Source organism: Hyaena hyaena, unplaced genomic scaffold (assembly GCF_003009895.1).
Source record: "Hyaena hyaena isolate Hyena2069 unplaced genomic scaffold, ASM300989v1 scaffold_80, whole genome shotgun sequence".
NCBI classification, from domain to species: Eukaryota; Metazoa; Chordata; class Mammalia; order Carnivora; family Hyaenidae; genus Hyaena; species Hyaena hyaena.
Genome location: NW_024080712.1, coordinates 2,270,024 through 2,283,855, shown reverse-complemented (window position 1 = coordinate 2,283,855; position 13,832 = coordinate 2,270,024). Strand labels below are relative to the sequence as shown.

The 13,832-nt window shown below is 41.4% G+C and overlaps 1 protein-coding gene across 7 annotated transcripts in view; it reads right to left on the bottom strand.

The window, feature by feature from the left end:
* The window catches only part of LOC120232893 (carbonic anhydrase 5B, mitochondrial), a 103,490-nt gene that overhangs the window by 15,375 nt on the left and 74,283 nt on the right, over positions 1–13,832 (bottom strand). For 6 of the 7 annotated variants that reach the window (XM_039233871.1, XM_039233876.1, XM_039233873.1 and 3 more), the window contains one exon: positions 4,113–4,310. The exons of the other annotated variant lie outside the window; for it this stretch is intronic. In XM_039233871.1, the coding sequence (XP_039089802.1) occupies positions 4,113–4,310 (198 nt within the window). The remainder of the gene's footprint in view (positions 1–4,112; positions 4,311–13,832) is intronic. 7 annotated transcript variants of the gene reach the window in all.

The following is a 13,832-nucleotide window of genomic DNA, read 5'->3' as shown; positions in this document are numbered from 1 at the left end:
GGAAGAGGGTCTTTGGCAGAGGAGCCTTGAGATGAAACCCCAAGCACAGCTGACACCTCCATCACAGCCCAGCGCGAGACCCAGAGCAAGGGTACACAGGTAAGCTGCGCCCCCCACTCCCCATCACTGGGCATGGTCTGCAACACTCTGTGTATCAGCTGCGGCCTACCTCAGGCCTCACTTGTCTGCCACTTCCTTCTGGCACTTTACACAGAGTAATACCAAATACAAGCATTGCACTGCCTTGAACCTCCCCCTCCATGCAGACCGCCAGGGTGTCACCCCCTTCTAGGGAGCCTTATGCCACTGGACCCCACATGACCACTTCCCTCACAGCACTTAGCACTCTGCATTAACGCTGCCTGTTCATGGGTCTGTCTCCCCCACCGTATAAGCTCCTTAAAGGCAGCAACCTTCCCTTCTTCCTCTTTCCATTCTGAGCACCTGGCACAGGACATGGCACTTAGAAGATCCTCAGTGAAACCAGGAACTAAAGAAATAGACTGCAAAGTGTCTGCTGGGTTTGTTAATTGAAACATCAGTGGCAACCTCAGCAAGAGTGAAGAAAAAGGTGGGGCCAGGTGAGGCAGATGTGTGGATGACAGGGGGAAGTACAGTCAGCAAGAAACAGGCAGAAGGGAAACAGAAGACTGTAAATTAGAAAGCAGAGTAGTTAGAAGATATATCAAATAAACTATTTGGGGTGATGGCAATGTTCTAAAATTGGATTGTCCTAATGGATGCACCACCCTGTAACTTTGCTACAAATCATTACATTGTTTTCTCCAAAAAAGTAAATGCAAGACCAAAATTAGGAAGGAGAACTTCAAATGTCTTCCTGCGTTTACCCATGAGATCCCAGAGAAGTGTCAAGTGACATAAGATGGGGCAGGAAGCACCCTTTGGGGCCCAACACGACTCATTAGCTGATGAGAGTACTTTCAGAGGAGGTGAGATTGGGGATCACCCATGGACCTCAGCCCAGGCATAATTTAGTGCCCTTCCCCACACCTCACAATATTTTGTATCCTAATGCACTAACTGCATCCTATTCAGGGGAGCCAAATAACAAAACAATACCCAGCAAAGGGCAGTGGTATGAGAAGCACACATACTGTCTCTTATTATCCTTTTAATTTCTGTAAGGTTGGTGGTGATGTCCCCTCTTTCATTCCTGATTTTAGGAATTTGAGTCTTCTCTTACTTGTTTTCTTGCTCCACCTAACTAAAGGCTTATCAGCTTTGTTGATCTTTCTGGAAAACCAGCTTTCGACTTCATTGATTTCTGCTCTGTTCTTTATTATGCCCTTCTTTGTGTTTGTTCTGGGTTTAGTCTGCTCTTTTCCTTCTAGCTCCTTAAGGTGGGAGGCTAGATTATGGATTCGGGAAATTTCTTCTTCTCCAATACAGGCATTTTCATCTCTAATGTCCCTCTAAGCACTGCTTTTGCTGCATCCCATAAGGTTTGGTATGGTTTCCTTTTGCCACATACCTTCCTCAAGCCCTTTCTTTGCACAACTTATCCTGAGTTCTTTGTAAGGCACACCATAGCAGCATTTCTTAGTTGTTTTTTTTAAAGTTATAGACATTGATATTTATTAGCTCCTTTCCTTTCTACAATTAGAATTGGTTCTTGCCTTTCTTCATTTCTAGGAAGTCTTTGCTGTCTTTTATTTTTTAATGTTCATTCACTCTTTCTTCCTCTTTGAATGTTATTAATTATTTTTGCAACAGCATGGAGAAATAGCAATGAAAAATAAGCAGGAAATAGGAAGCAGTCACTGAAATGTGAAAAAAGAAAGAGAAAGTTAGGTACTTATCAAAGATTAATGGTATTTTAAAGAGAATGATTATTAAAGCATAATAATAATTTAAAAAAAAGGTTACCTATTTTGGTCCTTCCTAACAAAATAAGTGGAAAATTAGCAACCTCTCTACAATTTTTCTTATATATTTTATAAAAATAGTGTGACACTGACACACCTAGGGAAGGTAACATCGAGGAATGCTTTAGTCAGTTGTGCTTGGAGATATCTAATGAGTTATTATGAGGAAAATGTACAGGTCATTTGTATTCTATTGAGATTGCCCTAGCAAATGTGTGGATAAGAATTCATGAATCTATTGTTAAAAAGGAAAAAAATGACTAAAGAAATGAAACAGAAAGCTATTTGCCTTGAATGATCTTGAGATTAACTCACTTGGTTAGAAACCTATTAAACAACTTCCCACAATTTATGACTCCGTGAAGCAAACTTATATTGGAAACAGACCCTACACCGTCAAGGTCATTATAAGGCTAACCAACATTCAGGATCCTCAGAAGAAAAGAAGCAAGGTTGTCAGGGACATAGACAGAATTGAGATCTGAGAGGGTTGCTGTGCGTCCAGAATGCATGCAGGAGAGTTGGTATTTACAGACTGGGTCTGCCCATTGGTCTAGTTGGCAGGAGTAATACTAGAACTCAACAGAGACAAGTAAAGCTCATGGTCATGCAAGATGGTCATCTGGAATACAGGAATTTAGGTTGCTGTTTTGAATATTTCTGGAATCCTTATATACAATGTAATATTACAGTATTCCAGTAATATTATAGCTTCCAGTTGAGACAGGGGCACACTATAGGGTTTTGGAAAAGTTAGGAAAGACTCTAATGAATCTGGGAGGAAAAGAAGTAATTTCTTCTCAGTTTGACAAATGTAAGCAAGATGTTCAGGGTTTGGGGGCCACATCATACCACAGAGGAGAAAGAAAAAAATAGGGACCATAGAGACACCTAAGCTCTTAAAGACAGACCTGAGCACTTCCTGGGTCACAGCAGAGAAGTATGTCAAAGGGAAGAGAGCCAGAGAGAGAGAGAAAGAATTCCCATTGGAGGAGCAGTCTGTTTGCTGCCGGGCTGCGTCTAAGTTTCAGAGCAGCAACACTAGGAAAATGCACAGAGAAGCGAGATACAGCTGGGAATTCTAGAGCGAGGATACATACAGGACTGAACACTTCCATTTATGCTTTAGGTTACATTTTGTACTTCATTCGTTAACACTTTCACAGGCACATTTCCTCATATTCATAAGAGGAAATGAATTTCCTAAAGGGTCTCTCAATCTCAGCTCTATTGATATATGGGGCTAGATAACTCTTTGCGAATGTTGTCCTGCGCCCTGTAGGCTCTTCAGCTATTTTCCTGGCCTTGACCCACAAGATAACAGGTGCAGCCCCCCGCCCCAAGTGTGCCAACTGAAAATGCCAACACATGTTGTCAAGAGTTCCCAGAGTTTAGGGAGGAAGGGGTGGTAAAATTGCCACTGGTTGATAACCACTAAGACAGACTATTTCAAATAATTATTGTTTCAGATGAAGACTATTCTATACCACCAAATTTGATTTGAAAAGGAAAAGAAACCTACATAGAATTAGTCACATTCTGTGTTCAATAGACACTAAAAGTTTTAGGTAAACTTTGAAATCACTCAGATTAGTTTATATCTGGGTGGGTTGAAAACCAGGTAAGATTCAAAACCAATATAATCTCTGGACTTGAAAATCTCTTTTAAATTGTGTTTATTTGATTAAACGATGGTAACATTGTTTAATGGTAAGCAATTAAACATTGTTACCATCGTTTAATCAACAAAATTAACAGAATATGAGTTTTTATTTTATAATACAGAGCTGGTTGTTAAGATTATAACCTCAAGATTATGAGCACATGAATATGCTTTTTGCCCCATTTCAAAGGTACTGCAATCCAATCAGTTAAATCTGATTAAATAGTATTAATATTTAATGTAAAAGTGTCTTGTAAAGTGAGCAATGAGAGAGAATCGGTACATATTCAATACACCCAAAATAAATTTCAGGCAAAGCTTTAATTTCACAACCTGTTTTCTGTCTATACATAGAGATATACATACTTATTTATATAAATACTACCTATACTAGTAGAAGAAAGTGTTCATAAAAACCCAAAGGTATTTTTTGCATACATTGAAAAAGAGAAGTACGCCGAGTCCCACGCCACCTCTGAAAGAGGTCCACAGTGTGGTGTGGCCTGTGCTCACATCAAACTGTCCCCTTAACTCCAGACAAGATCCCCCAGTCTGACTCTCACCTGACTTATCTGTAGAATCTTCGAATTCCACAAGGAAGGAGTACCCGTTATTCCAGACATGGAGGCAGGTGGTCGGGTCGTAAGAGATGGTGAGCGGTTTTAGGGCTGGATCATAGATACTGTCCCTCCACCGGATGTTGATGGGCGACTGGCGCTCGCCCGCCGGGACCAGGTCCACGCTCTCCCAGAGCGGGTGCACTAGGAGAAAGCACACCGGGGCTATGTCGAGACGGCCAGCGTCTGGGACCACGCGTGAGGCAATTCCAGTGGTGGGGAGTGTTCGAGGCCCGTGGACTCGACGTCTTAGCCACCGGGGGGGCGGGGGCAGGGCTGAAGGGTTGACTAAGGCAGAGGACAAAGCAGGTCAGAGGGCACCTTGCACGGGCACAGCCTCCCGCTGCTCTGTCAGACGCGAGAGCCTCGGTCCACCCGCCAATTTCACCCGAACCATGTGCCCCCCGCTCTTGTGAGAACAGTAAGGCGCTAAATCATGACCAACAACGCTCTGAACCTCACTCCACCTCTAGGAAAGAGTGTAAGGATTTGAGAGAGTGATGAGGTAGCTGCGACTTGGTCAATCTCCGGTGTGTTTGGTGGGGTCTCTTGACACACCACTGTTCAAACAAAACCAAAGAAAACAGAAAGTTACCACTGGTTTACTCTTACAGAAAAGGCATCTCTCTTCCTGAGCTACCTGCCCCAAAGCTAGACATTCAAGATGTTAGTCTTGTTATTTTTGGAAAAAGAGCCCCAGCAGTATAGACAGAGCTCTTCAGGCAGCTACTAGAATAGTGATTCTCAATGAAGGGAGCAATTCTGCTCCTTGGGGGACATTTGGTAATGTCTAGAGACATTTTTGGTGGTCAAAACTGGAGTTAGGTGTTACTGACATCTAGTGGGTAGAGGCCAGGCATGCAGCTAAACATCCTAAAATTCACAGGACAGGCACCCATAAGAAAGAATCGTCTGGCCCCGAAGATCAGTAATACCAAACTTGACAAATCTCGGTCTTGAGCTGAACAACACAGGCAAACTCAGAATATCCTCTTTTTCTTTTTTCGTATAACGCTATACTCCCATCCCTAGAGAAGTCTGAACCCAGTGTTTTTGGCTTGTTTTTCCCTTAGTGAAAAGAACTGGAGAAGAGCAAGAACTTAGAGAAGAGTGTCAGCTTTCTGTTTCATAAATCCTAAGTGAAAAATACATGTGAATTGTTACAACACAGTCACAATCTGGTTACGGTGCAAATTCCTTGCAGATGGGAGTGTCTTCCTCCTCTTTTTGTTGCCTTATTATACGTCCTTTCATTTTCGTATTGATTATCCATCTGCCATTTCTGGGATTAAAAGCTCTATTTCATTACTTGTGTAATATTTTTTTAAACTTCTAGGATCCCCTAGAATAGCCCTGATTCAGTTTGATTATTTTTTGCTCTGATTTAAAAATTTTTTTTAAATTCCAATATAGTTAACATACAGTGTTATATTAGTTTCAGGTACACAATGTAGTAACGTATACAATTCCATACATCAACCTGTGCTCATCAGGACAAGCTCACTCCCTAATCCCTGTCACCTGTGTCACCCATCCCCCCCCCCCTCCATTTCCCCTCTGGTAACGATCAGTTTGTTCTCTGTAGTTAAGAGTCTGCTTCTTGGTTTCTCTCTCTCTCTTTTTCCTTTGCTTGTTTGCTTTGTTTCTAAATTCCACATATGAGTGAAATCATATGGGGTTTCTCTTTCTCTGACCGACTTACTGCACTCAGCATTACACTCTCTAGCTCCATCCATGTCCTTGTAAATGGCAAGATTTCATTCATTTTTGACTGAATAATATTCCAGTGTGTGTGTGTGTGTGTGTGTGTGTGTGTGTCTATATACCTCTTGTTCTTTATCCATTCATCTGTCAATGGACACTTGGGTTGCTTCCATAATTTGGCTATTACAAATAACACTACAATAAACATAGGGGTGCATATATCCCTTTGAATTAGTGTTTTTGTAATTTGGGGATAAATACCCAGCAGTGCAATTGCTGGAACAAAGGGGTACGTTCCTTAACATTTTGGGAAATCTCCATATTGTTTTCCACAATGGCAGCACCAGTTTTGCATTCCTGGCAACAGTGAAAGAGTGTTCTTTTTTCTCCACATACTCGCCAACACTTGTCGTTTCTTGTCTTAGTGATTTTAGCCATTCTGACGGGTGTGAGGTGATATGTCACTGTGGTGTTGATTTGCACTTTCCTGATGATTAGTAATGCTGAACATCTTTTCATGTGTCTGTTGGTCATCTGTAGGTCTCCTCTGGAGAAATGTCTGTTCATGTCTTTGGCCCATTTTTAAATTGGATTATTTGGGTTTCTTTGTTTTGAGTTGTACAGGTTCCTTATATATTTTGGATACTAACCCTTTATCAGATACAAAATTTGCAAATATCTTCTTTCATTCAGTAGTTTGCCTTTTAGTTTTGTTGATCATTCCTTTTGCTGTGCAGAAGCTTTTTATTTTGATATAGTTCCAATAGTTTATTTTTGCTTGTTTCCCTTGCCTCAGGAGACATACCTAGAAAAATGTTGCTATGGGTGATGTCACAGACATTACTGCCTGTGCTCTCTTCTAGGAATTTTATGGTTTCAGGTCTCATATTTAGGCCATTAATCCATTTTTGAGTTTATTTTTGTGTATGGTGTAAGAGAGTGGCCAGTTTCATTCTTTTGCATGTAGTTGTTCGGTTTTCCCAGAACCATCTGCTGAAGAGACTTTATCCCATTGCATATTCTTGCCTGCTTTGTCAAAGACTGATTGACTATATAATCATAGGTTTATTTCTGGGTTTTCTATTCTGTTCCATTGATCTATGTGTCTATTTTTGTGCCAGTACCATACTGTTTTGATTTCTACAGCTTTGTAATATAATTTGAAGTCTCGAATTGTGATACCTCCAGTTTTGTTCTTATTTTTCAAAACTGCTTTGGCTATTCGGAGTCTTTTGTAGTTTCAAACAAATTTTAGGTTTTTTTGTTGTAGTTCTGTGGAAAATGTTGTTGGTATTTTGATAGGGAATGCATTAGTGTAGATTGCTTTGGATAATATAGACATTTAAAAAATGTTTATTCTCCCAATCCATGAGCATGGAACATCTTTCCATTTCTTGTGTCATTTTCAATTTCTTTCATCCATGTTTTATAGTTTTCAGAGTACAGGTCTTTCACCTCTTTGGTTAGGTTTATCCTTGGGTATCTTATTTTTGGTGCAACTGTAAACAGGATCAATTCCTTGATTTCTCTTTCTGCTGCTTCAATATTAGTGTATAGAAATGCAACAGATTTCTGCACATCGATTTTGCATCCTGTGACTTTACTGAATTGATCTATTAGTTCTAGTAACTTTTTGGTGGCATCTTTCTGGTTTTCTATATGTAGTACCGTGTCACCTTACAAATAATGGAAGTTTTACTTCTTCCTTCCAGATTTGGATCCTTTTTATTTATTTATTTTGTTGCTGTTGTCTGATTACCGCGGCCTGGACTTCCAGTACTATGTTGAATAAAAGTGGTGACAGTAGACATCTGTCTTGTTCCTGATGTTAAGGGGAAAGCTCTCAGTTTTCCCCCATGGAGTATGATGTTCACTGTGAGTTTTTCATACATGACCCTTATTACGTGGAGGTATGTTCTCTCTAAACCTACTTTGTTGAGGGCTTTTATCATGAATGAATATTGACTTTATCAAATGCTTTTTCTGCATCTATGAAATGATCATATAGGTTTTATTCTGTTATTGATGTGATATATCACATTGACCGATATTTGAATATTGAACCACCCTTGCATCCTGGGAATAAATCCCATTTCATCATGGTGAATGTTTTTTTTAAATGTATTATTGGATTCTTTCTGCTAGTATTTTGTTGAGGATTTTTGCATCTTGTTCATCAGAGATATTGGCCCATAGTTCATTTTTTTGTGGTGTTGTAAGGACACAAGTCTAAACGTCTAAACCAAACTGACTCCATGACAGGCTTTAAGTTTCCCCTCTAAACTAGAAGGCCTGAGTTTCAGCTTCCCCGAAACTATCAGGCAGTTACACATTGCCCAAGGCAGGAGTAATCACCCTTGCAACACCCAATCAAGAAAGGCCAGCGACCACCCTCCACATTATTAAGGGAGAGGCCTGGAGATAGAAACTATAGATAGGACCCTGTTACCTAAGGTTAAAGTTAACCCGTTAGTCGCCGAATAAGACCCTAGGCTCGCTCTGTGATTGCGTAAATTTAAAGGTACTCTAAACGTTGTCATTGGATCCCGCCAAAAGTAACGAATACTCTAGACAATGTGTATGGTCAAACCCGCTGTCAATGATGTTGTATAATTATGACTGGATCTCTGTTCCCATGTCACAACTTCTGTAACTCCCCCGTCACAAACCCCATAAAAACCCTACTCTGCCCCTGCTTAAGGCTCACAGCACGGATCCACGGTATTCGTGAGGTCTGTGAGCCTTAGCTTGAGCCTTTAATAAATCCCTTTGCCTTTGCATGCGTGACTCGGTCTCCCCGGTGGTCTCTGGTCGTTGAGGATACTGCGATCTGGGTATAACAGTGTCTTTATCTAGTTTTGTTATCAGGGTGTTTACTGGCTTCATAGAATGAACTTGTACGTTTTCCTTCTATTTTTTGGAATAGTTTGAGAAGAATAGGTATTAATGCTTTAAATGACTTTTGTTTGCTGTAAGTCTTGATTACAGATCCAATCTCCTTGCTGGTAATTGGTCTGTTCAGGCTGATTCGGTTGTAGGATGCCTGGCACCAAGAGACTCGGCCGCACCTTCCCCTCTGAGATACTCAGACTGTGGCCGAGGAGTTGAGAATCCACACTCTTCAAAACCAGTTCATGAGGGTCTCCGGTAAAGCCCAGGCAAGAAGGGGACTAACAAGCAGATCCCCAAGAGATGATCCCTCCTTCCACCCTGACTCGTCCCCCACTCTACTGAGGAAATGCCCAGAATCTACTCTCACCCATGCGAACACCGGCCCCCAAATCCCAGGCCTATCCCTTCATTGTTCTTTTATGCCCTTGACGCTCCTATCAACTGATGCCCTTCAGGTCACAAGTTCAGCTTCTGGAAGGTTTCCTACCCCCCACCCCCACCCCCCACCTCCTCCTCTGGAACCCAAACCATCACCCCACCGGGTACCCTTGTCTACTGTCACCTTAGGGAAGGCAACTTTTGCCAAAGGTTTGATCCGCTAAAAATAATTCACATTTTGTTCTCTCCTCCCATCCTTTTCCTCCTTGTTAACAAAATAGAGACTGACACAATACCTTGCTAGTCCCAAATAGGAAGACAATTAAGTGTTCTGACTAACACTGCCTTCGTTTTCCAGGTCTTCTTGTATAAAGAAAATGAAATAAACAAACAGTGATTTTATCAACCATGGCTCCACTGTCATCATGAAGGAGACCCTAATCTGTTGCTGATGAGCAACAAAATCTCGTTAGTTTCCTAGAGAAAATGTGTTCGGTTTTAGTTCTCATTTATATAATTAGTCCTGGCTTTGATTTATTTTGTGCTTGTACCACCCTGTGTCTCCAGCCTGAGGGTGTCCCTCTTTGAACTCCTGAAACACAGAAAGCTCGTTTCTGCTCCTCCTCCTCAGAAATCAATTTCCCCTCCTTCAACTCCCCTGTTATCTGTAAGTCTTGGGCTTAACCGTCACCTCCTCAGTAAAATGGTCTCTGGCTACTCTTATGATATGATCCCTTCTTCTTCTTATTGTTTAATCACAGCACTCTGATTTATTTTTTCACAAGATTTATTACACTCGCCTAGTTATTACTGTATTTATATGAAGGGTAGCAGAATATGCCATTATAGAGAAAGACAAATAATTTTTACTCTCCCTTCTAGGTCCTTAGCTGAGACACCCCTCCCTGCACTGTAATAAAAAGACAGATTAGTAGTCTCCAACCCGACAAGCAGGTTTAAGCCAGTAAGCCTCCTTTGTTCTATGGGAGCCAAGGGCAGGCCACCCCAAGATGGGCCACTCGACATGAATGAGCTATTTTGAATTAAAAGTAATTCAAACCCAGTAGATTCAGAAAAAGCTCTTAACCTCCCCCTCAAGAGCCTGATTTACCAGGAAGAGAGCTATAAACAGAGATTCCTCATTACCTAGGGAACTCATCTGCATAATAGAGCAACCTTTGTTTTCCAAACATTTCCTTTCACCTTCCTGCTACTGGTCTTTCTCCCTAGTGTGTCCTCAGGCCCCTATATAAGCCTCAGGTTGCCTCACTGTCATTGGAATTTCCATGTCTGTGTGAATTCCCCTTACTTATGCTATTACATTTGATTTCTACTGTTAATCTGTTTCATGTCAATTTGATTTTTAGTTCAGCTAGAAGGACCTTGAAGGGTAGAAGAAATGCTTCGTCCCCAACTGTTGGCATAGTGTGCAGGATACCTGAACTCACGGGACATCTCTCGCCCCGACACTGCTACAGTTAAGCGTCTTGGATCATCTGATATTCCACCGGCAGAAGGGGAGATTTCTTACCATGTCAGCCTCCTTGAAGCTCTATCTGCAGAGTCCAGAGGAGTGAGAATGGTGAGGCGCCTTCTTCTCTCTTTCTAAATTTAGATTAGCAGAAGAAAACACTTGTCGAAAATATTTGTCCTTGGACCTAGGGATGCTGGTCGAATTTGGGACTCCAGTTACTGATCCATTTCCTCCCAGAGATGGTCTTTGTTTTCTTTTGTCTGTATCATTTGATGTGCATACGAGGTAAAGGCTGTTGCTCTGGGACATCTTGGAAGCCAAAGCCACAGAATTGGGGGCACAGGTGGAGTACTTATAAGTTGTCTGAGCACTGGCCACCCCAAGAAAACTCCATGATGGGAGAAGTTGGTCACAGAATGGGTTAGATTAACATTAGGTCACCCACCAACCTCACGAAAACTTCTGTGCATCGAAGTACACTGTAAAACAACACAGACCCCAACCCTGTGGCACATCCCTCTTAGGTATTAGTGTCTCCCCTAAGAGACCAAGGCCTACCCACAACTCTTAATGTGTGAATATTTTTCCTTTCATCTTGCTCTATGTCCTAAGAGCTTGGATTTGTGACCAGTGAGAACAAGCTCTTTAGTCTCCACCATCCAGAGTGCACTTAACCGGGGTGCATCTTGGTGGCCAGTTGAACAGACTGGGGATCCAACTCGGACTCTTTGTCTGTCTGTGCCAGCTCTCCGAGGTGTCTAACACGAGAGGTTCTAGCCCATAGGAACCTTTGTCATCTCAATCCTTGTTGCTTCTAAGTGCTGGAAAGTCCCATGCCGGTATCACCTACCAGGTGTCACAGATTAGTGGGTCTGTGACTGGAGGGCTCTCACAAGGTTGTGGGAGAGTGGAAACACCATTTTCACCATACCATCCTTGCTGCCTGTGAAATGAAGGTCTTTGCTTTCTTAGACTAATTTTGGGAGTAAACTTGTGGGTCACAGGGACAGATCACCTGTGCCCTCTTTGGATGCACCTCGCACATTCGGTTAAGCCATTAAGGTTTACTGATTTCAGCTGCTATTAACAGAGTCTACTCATCAATGGCCAGACAATGGAACCTTTAAATTAGCTATTAGCTGATTAAAAGAAAAATATTCCTTTAAAAAAAATTTTTTTTAACATTTATTTATTTTTGAGAGACAGAGTGAGACAGAGCACAAGCAGAGGAGGGGCAGAGACAGGAGAGACACAGAATCTAAAGCAGCCTCCAGGCTCTGAGCAAACATTCAGCAAAGAGCCCGATGCGGGACTCAAACACAGGAACTGTGAGACCATGACCTGAGCCGAAGTCGGATGCTCAACCAACTGAGCCACCTAGGCGCCCCCCAAAAAAAATATTCTTTACAGAGAGCTCTCACTTGTCTTATTAGTAAAAATCACAGAAATTAGACTTAGGAATTTTCCTTTCTATAATCTCCAGGTTTAAAGTATGCAGGCAGCAATGTAAATGCTGAAAGCTAGGAAGTGAATTTAACAAAGGCACTGGAGACCAGCAACAAGGCTTGCTTTGATTCTGCCTTCCAGGGATTGATAATCAGGCCCAAGCTTCAGGCTTCCAACGCAATGCCCTGTGCAGGTGTATCCTAGACCCCCTAGTACAAAAGAATTCATGTCTTCGGGACAGCAGCAAGATGTTTTAAATGATAAAGCCCTTTTACCTCCACTTTGAAAAGATCCAGCTAAATTTAGAGATACAAAGAATGACTATTCACAAACCCCCCTTCGCAGGAAACAGGACCAAAAATTTCTCCTAGGCCTCCTTACAAACGATCTGCAAAAAGCCATTATTCAGGGATTAATAGAAGCCCAAGTTGAATCGTGTACCCAGAAAGAAGGGTTAAAATGCTTTGTTAAATGTTAAAACGTTAATGCTTTATACAGACTTTATAAAGATAAAAATTTTTTCATGCCCATTTTAGTTAAAAACCTCCCTAATTTAGCTAAAAAGACAGGTTGGTCTTTTGATATTCAGGCTGTGATCTAGTTCTTTGAGGAATTAAAAACAACTCTTGGTCTTATAAATGTCTACAAACCCAAAAATGCAACTCTAGAATCCAGTCAAAGCCCACGTATCTTTACCAATCCCCAAACCTCACCTATTCCTCTCAAAATGTTTGTGGGTATTATGAAAGATCAGGATATTAAAAATAGTTGTCCTCTACTTTAAAAAAAGGTAAATTCTAAATCACAGTTACCCTGAAATTCTGGGGAAAAAAACAAAAAATTTTTTGCATTGATTCTGTCCCTTGAAATTATAAATCTTACGTCTTTAAAATGTAAACACAGGGGCGCCTGGGTGGCTCAGTTGGTTAAGCGTCCAACTTTGGCTCAGGTCATGATCTCACGGTTCGTGGGTTCGAGCCCCACGTCAGGCTCTGTGCTGACAGCTCAGGGCCTGGAGCCTGCTTCAGATTCTGTGTCTCCCTCTCTCTCTGACCCTCCCTTGCTCACGCTGTCTCTCTCTCTCTCTCTCAGGAATAAATAAAACATAAAAAAAATTAAATTAGTGAGCTCTCTCACTGCCCCATGACTGAGTAGGAAGCTCTGTCAAAACAGTGGTTGAAATGTAAGAAAGCCAAATATATTTTTGGAGGATGATTAAATTCAAATTCTATCTCCCAAGCTATTATAAAATANTTCTGTGTCTCCCTCTCTCTCTGACCCTCCCCTGCTCACGCTCGCGCGCTCTCTCTCTCTCAGAAATAAATTTTTTAAAAAATGTAAACACAGCCTACAATTGCCTGAGACAGAAGAAATAAAAGGGAGAAAGAAGTTTTTTAAAAATACAAACTTCTAGAATGACTTTTGTGCCTAGACTCTAGCACCTGTCATAATACACAGATATGCACCAAATCTCCAACTATGGAGAAAATGTGGATACTTTCTCTACCTTTGTGATATCCATTTCCTACTCCCATCTTTTCTAGGACCTAAGAGCCATTCTTTGAAATACAAAGAATTAGGGAGAACTTTAGGAAAAAGTTTTTCCTCAAAACAAAAGGGTGCAGGAAGGTATTTGGAAATTGGGCCTTTAATGCCCTTTCCACAAATATTAGTAAGAACAAAAGCTAGAGGACTGTTTGCATCTTATCTGTGTATGAGTGTCTATCTATATATGTTATAAATGTTAGATACTTTCTCTACCCCTCGATGGT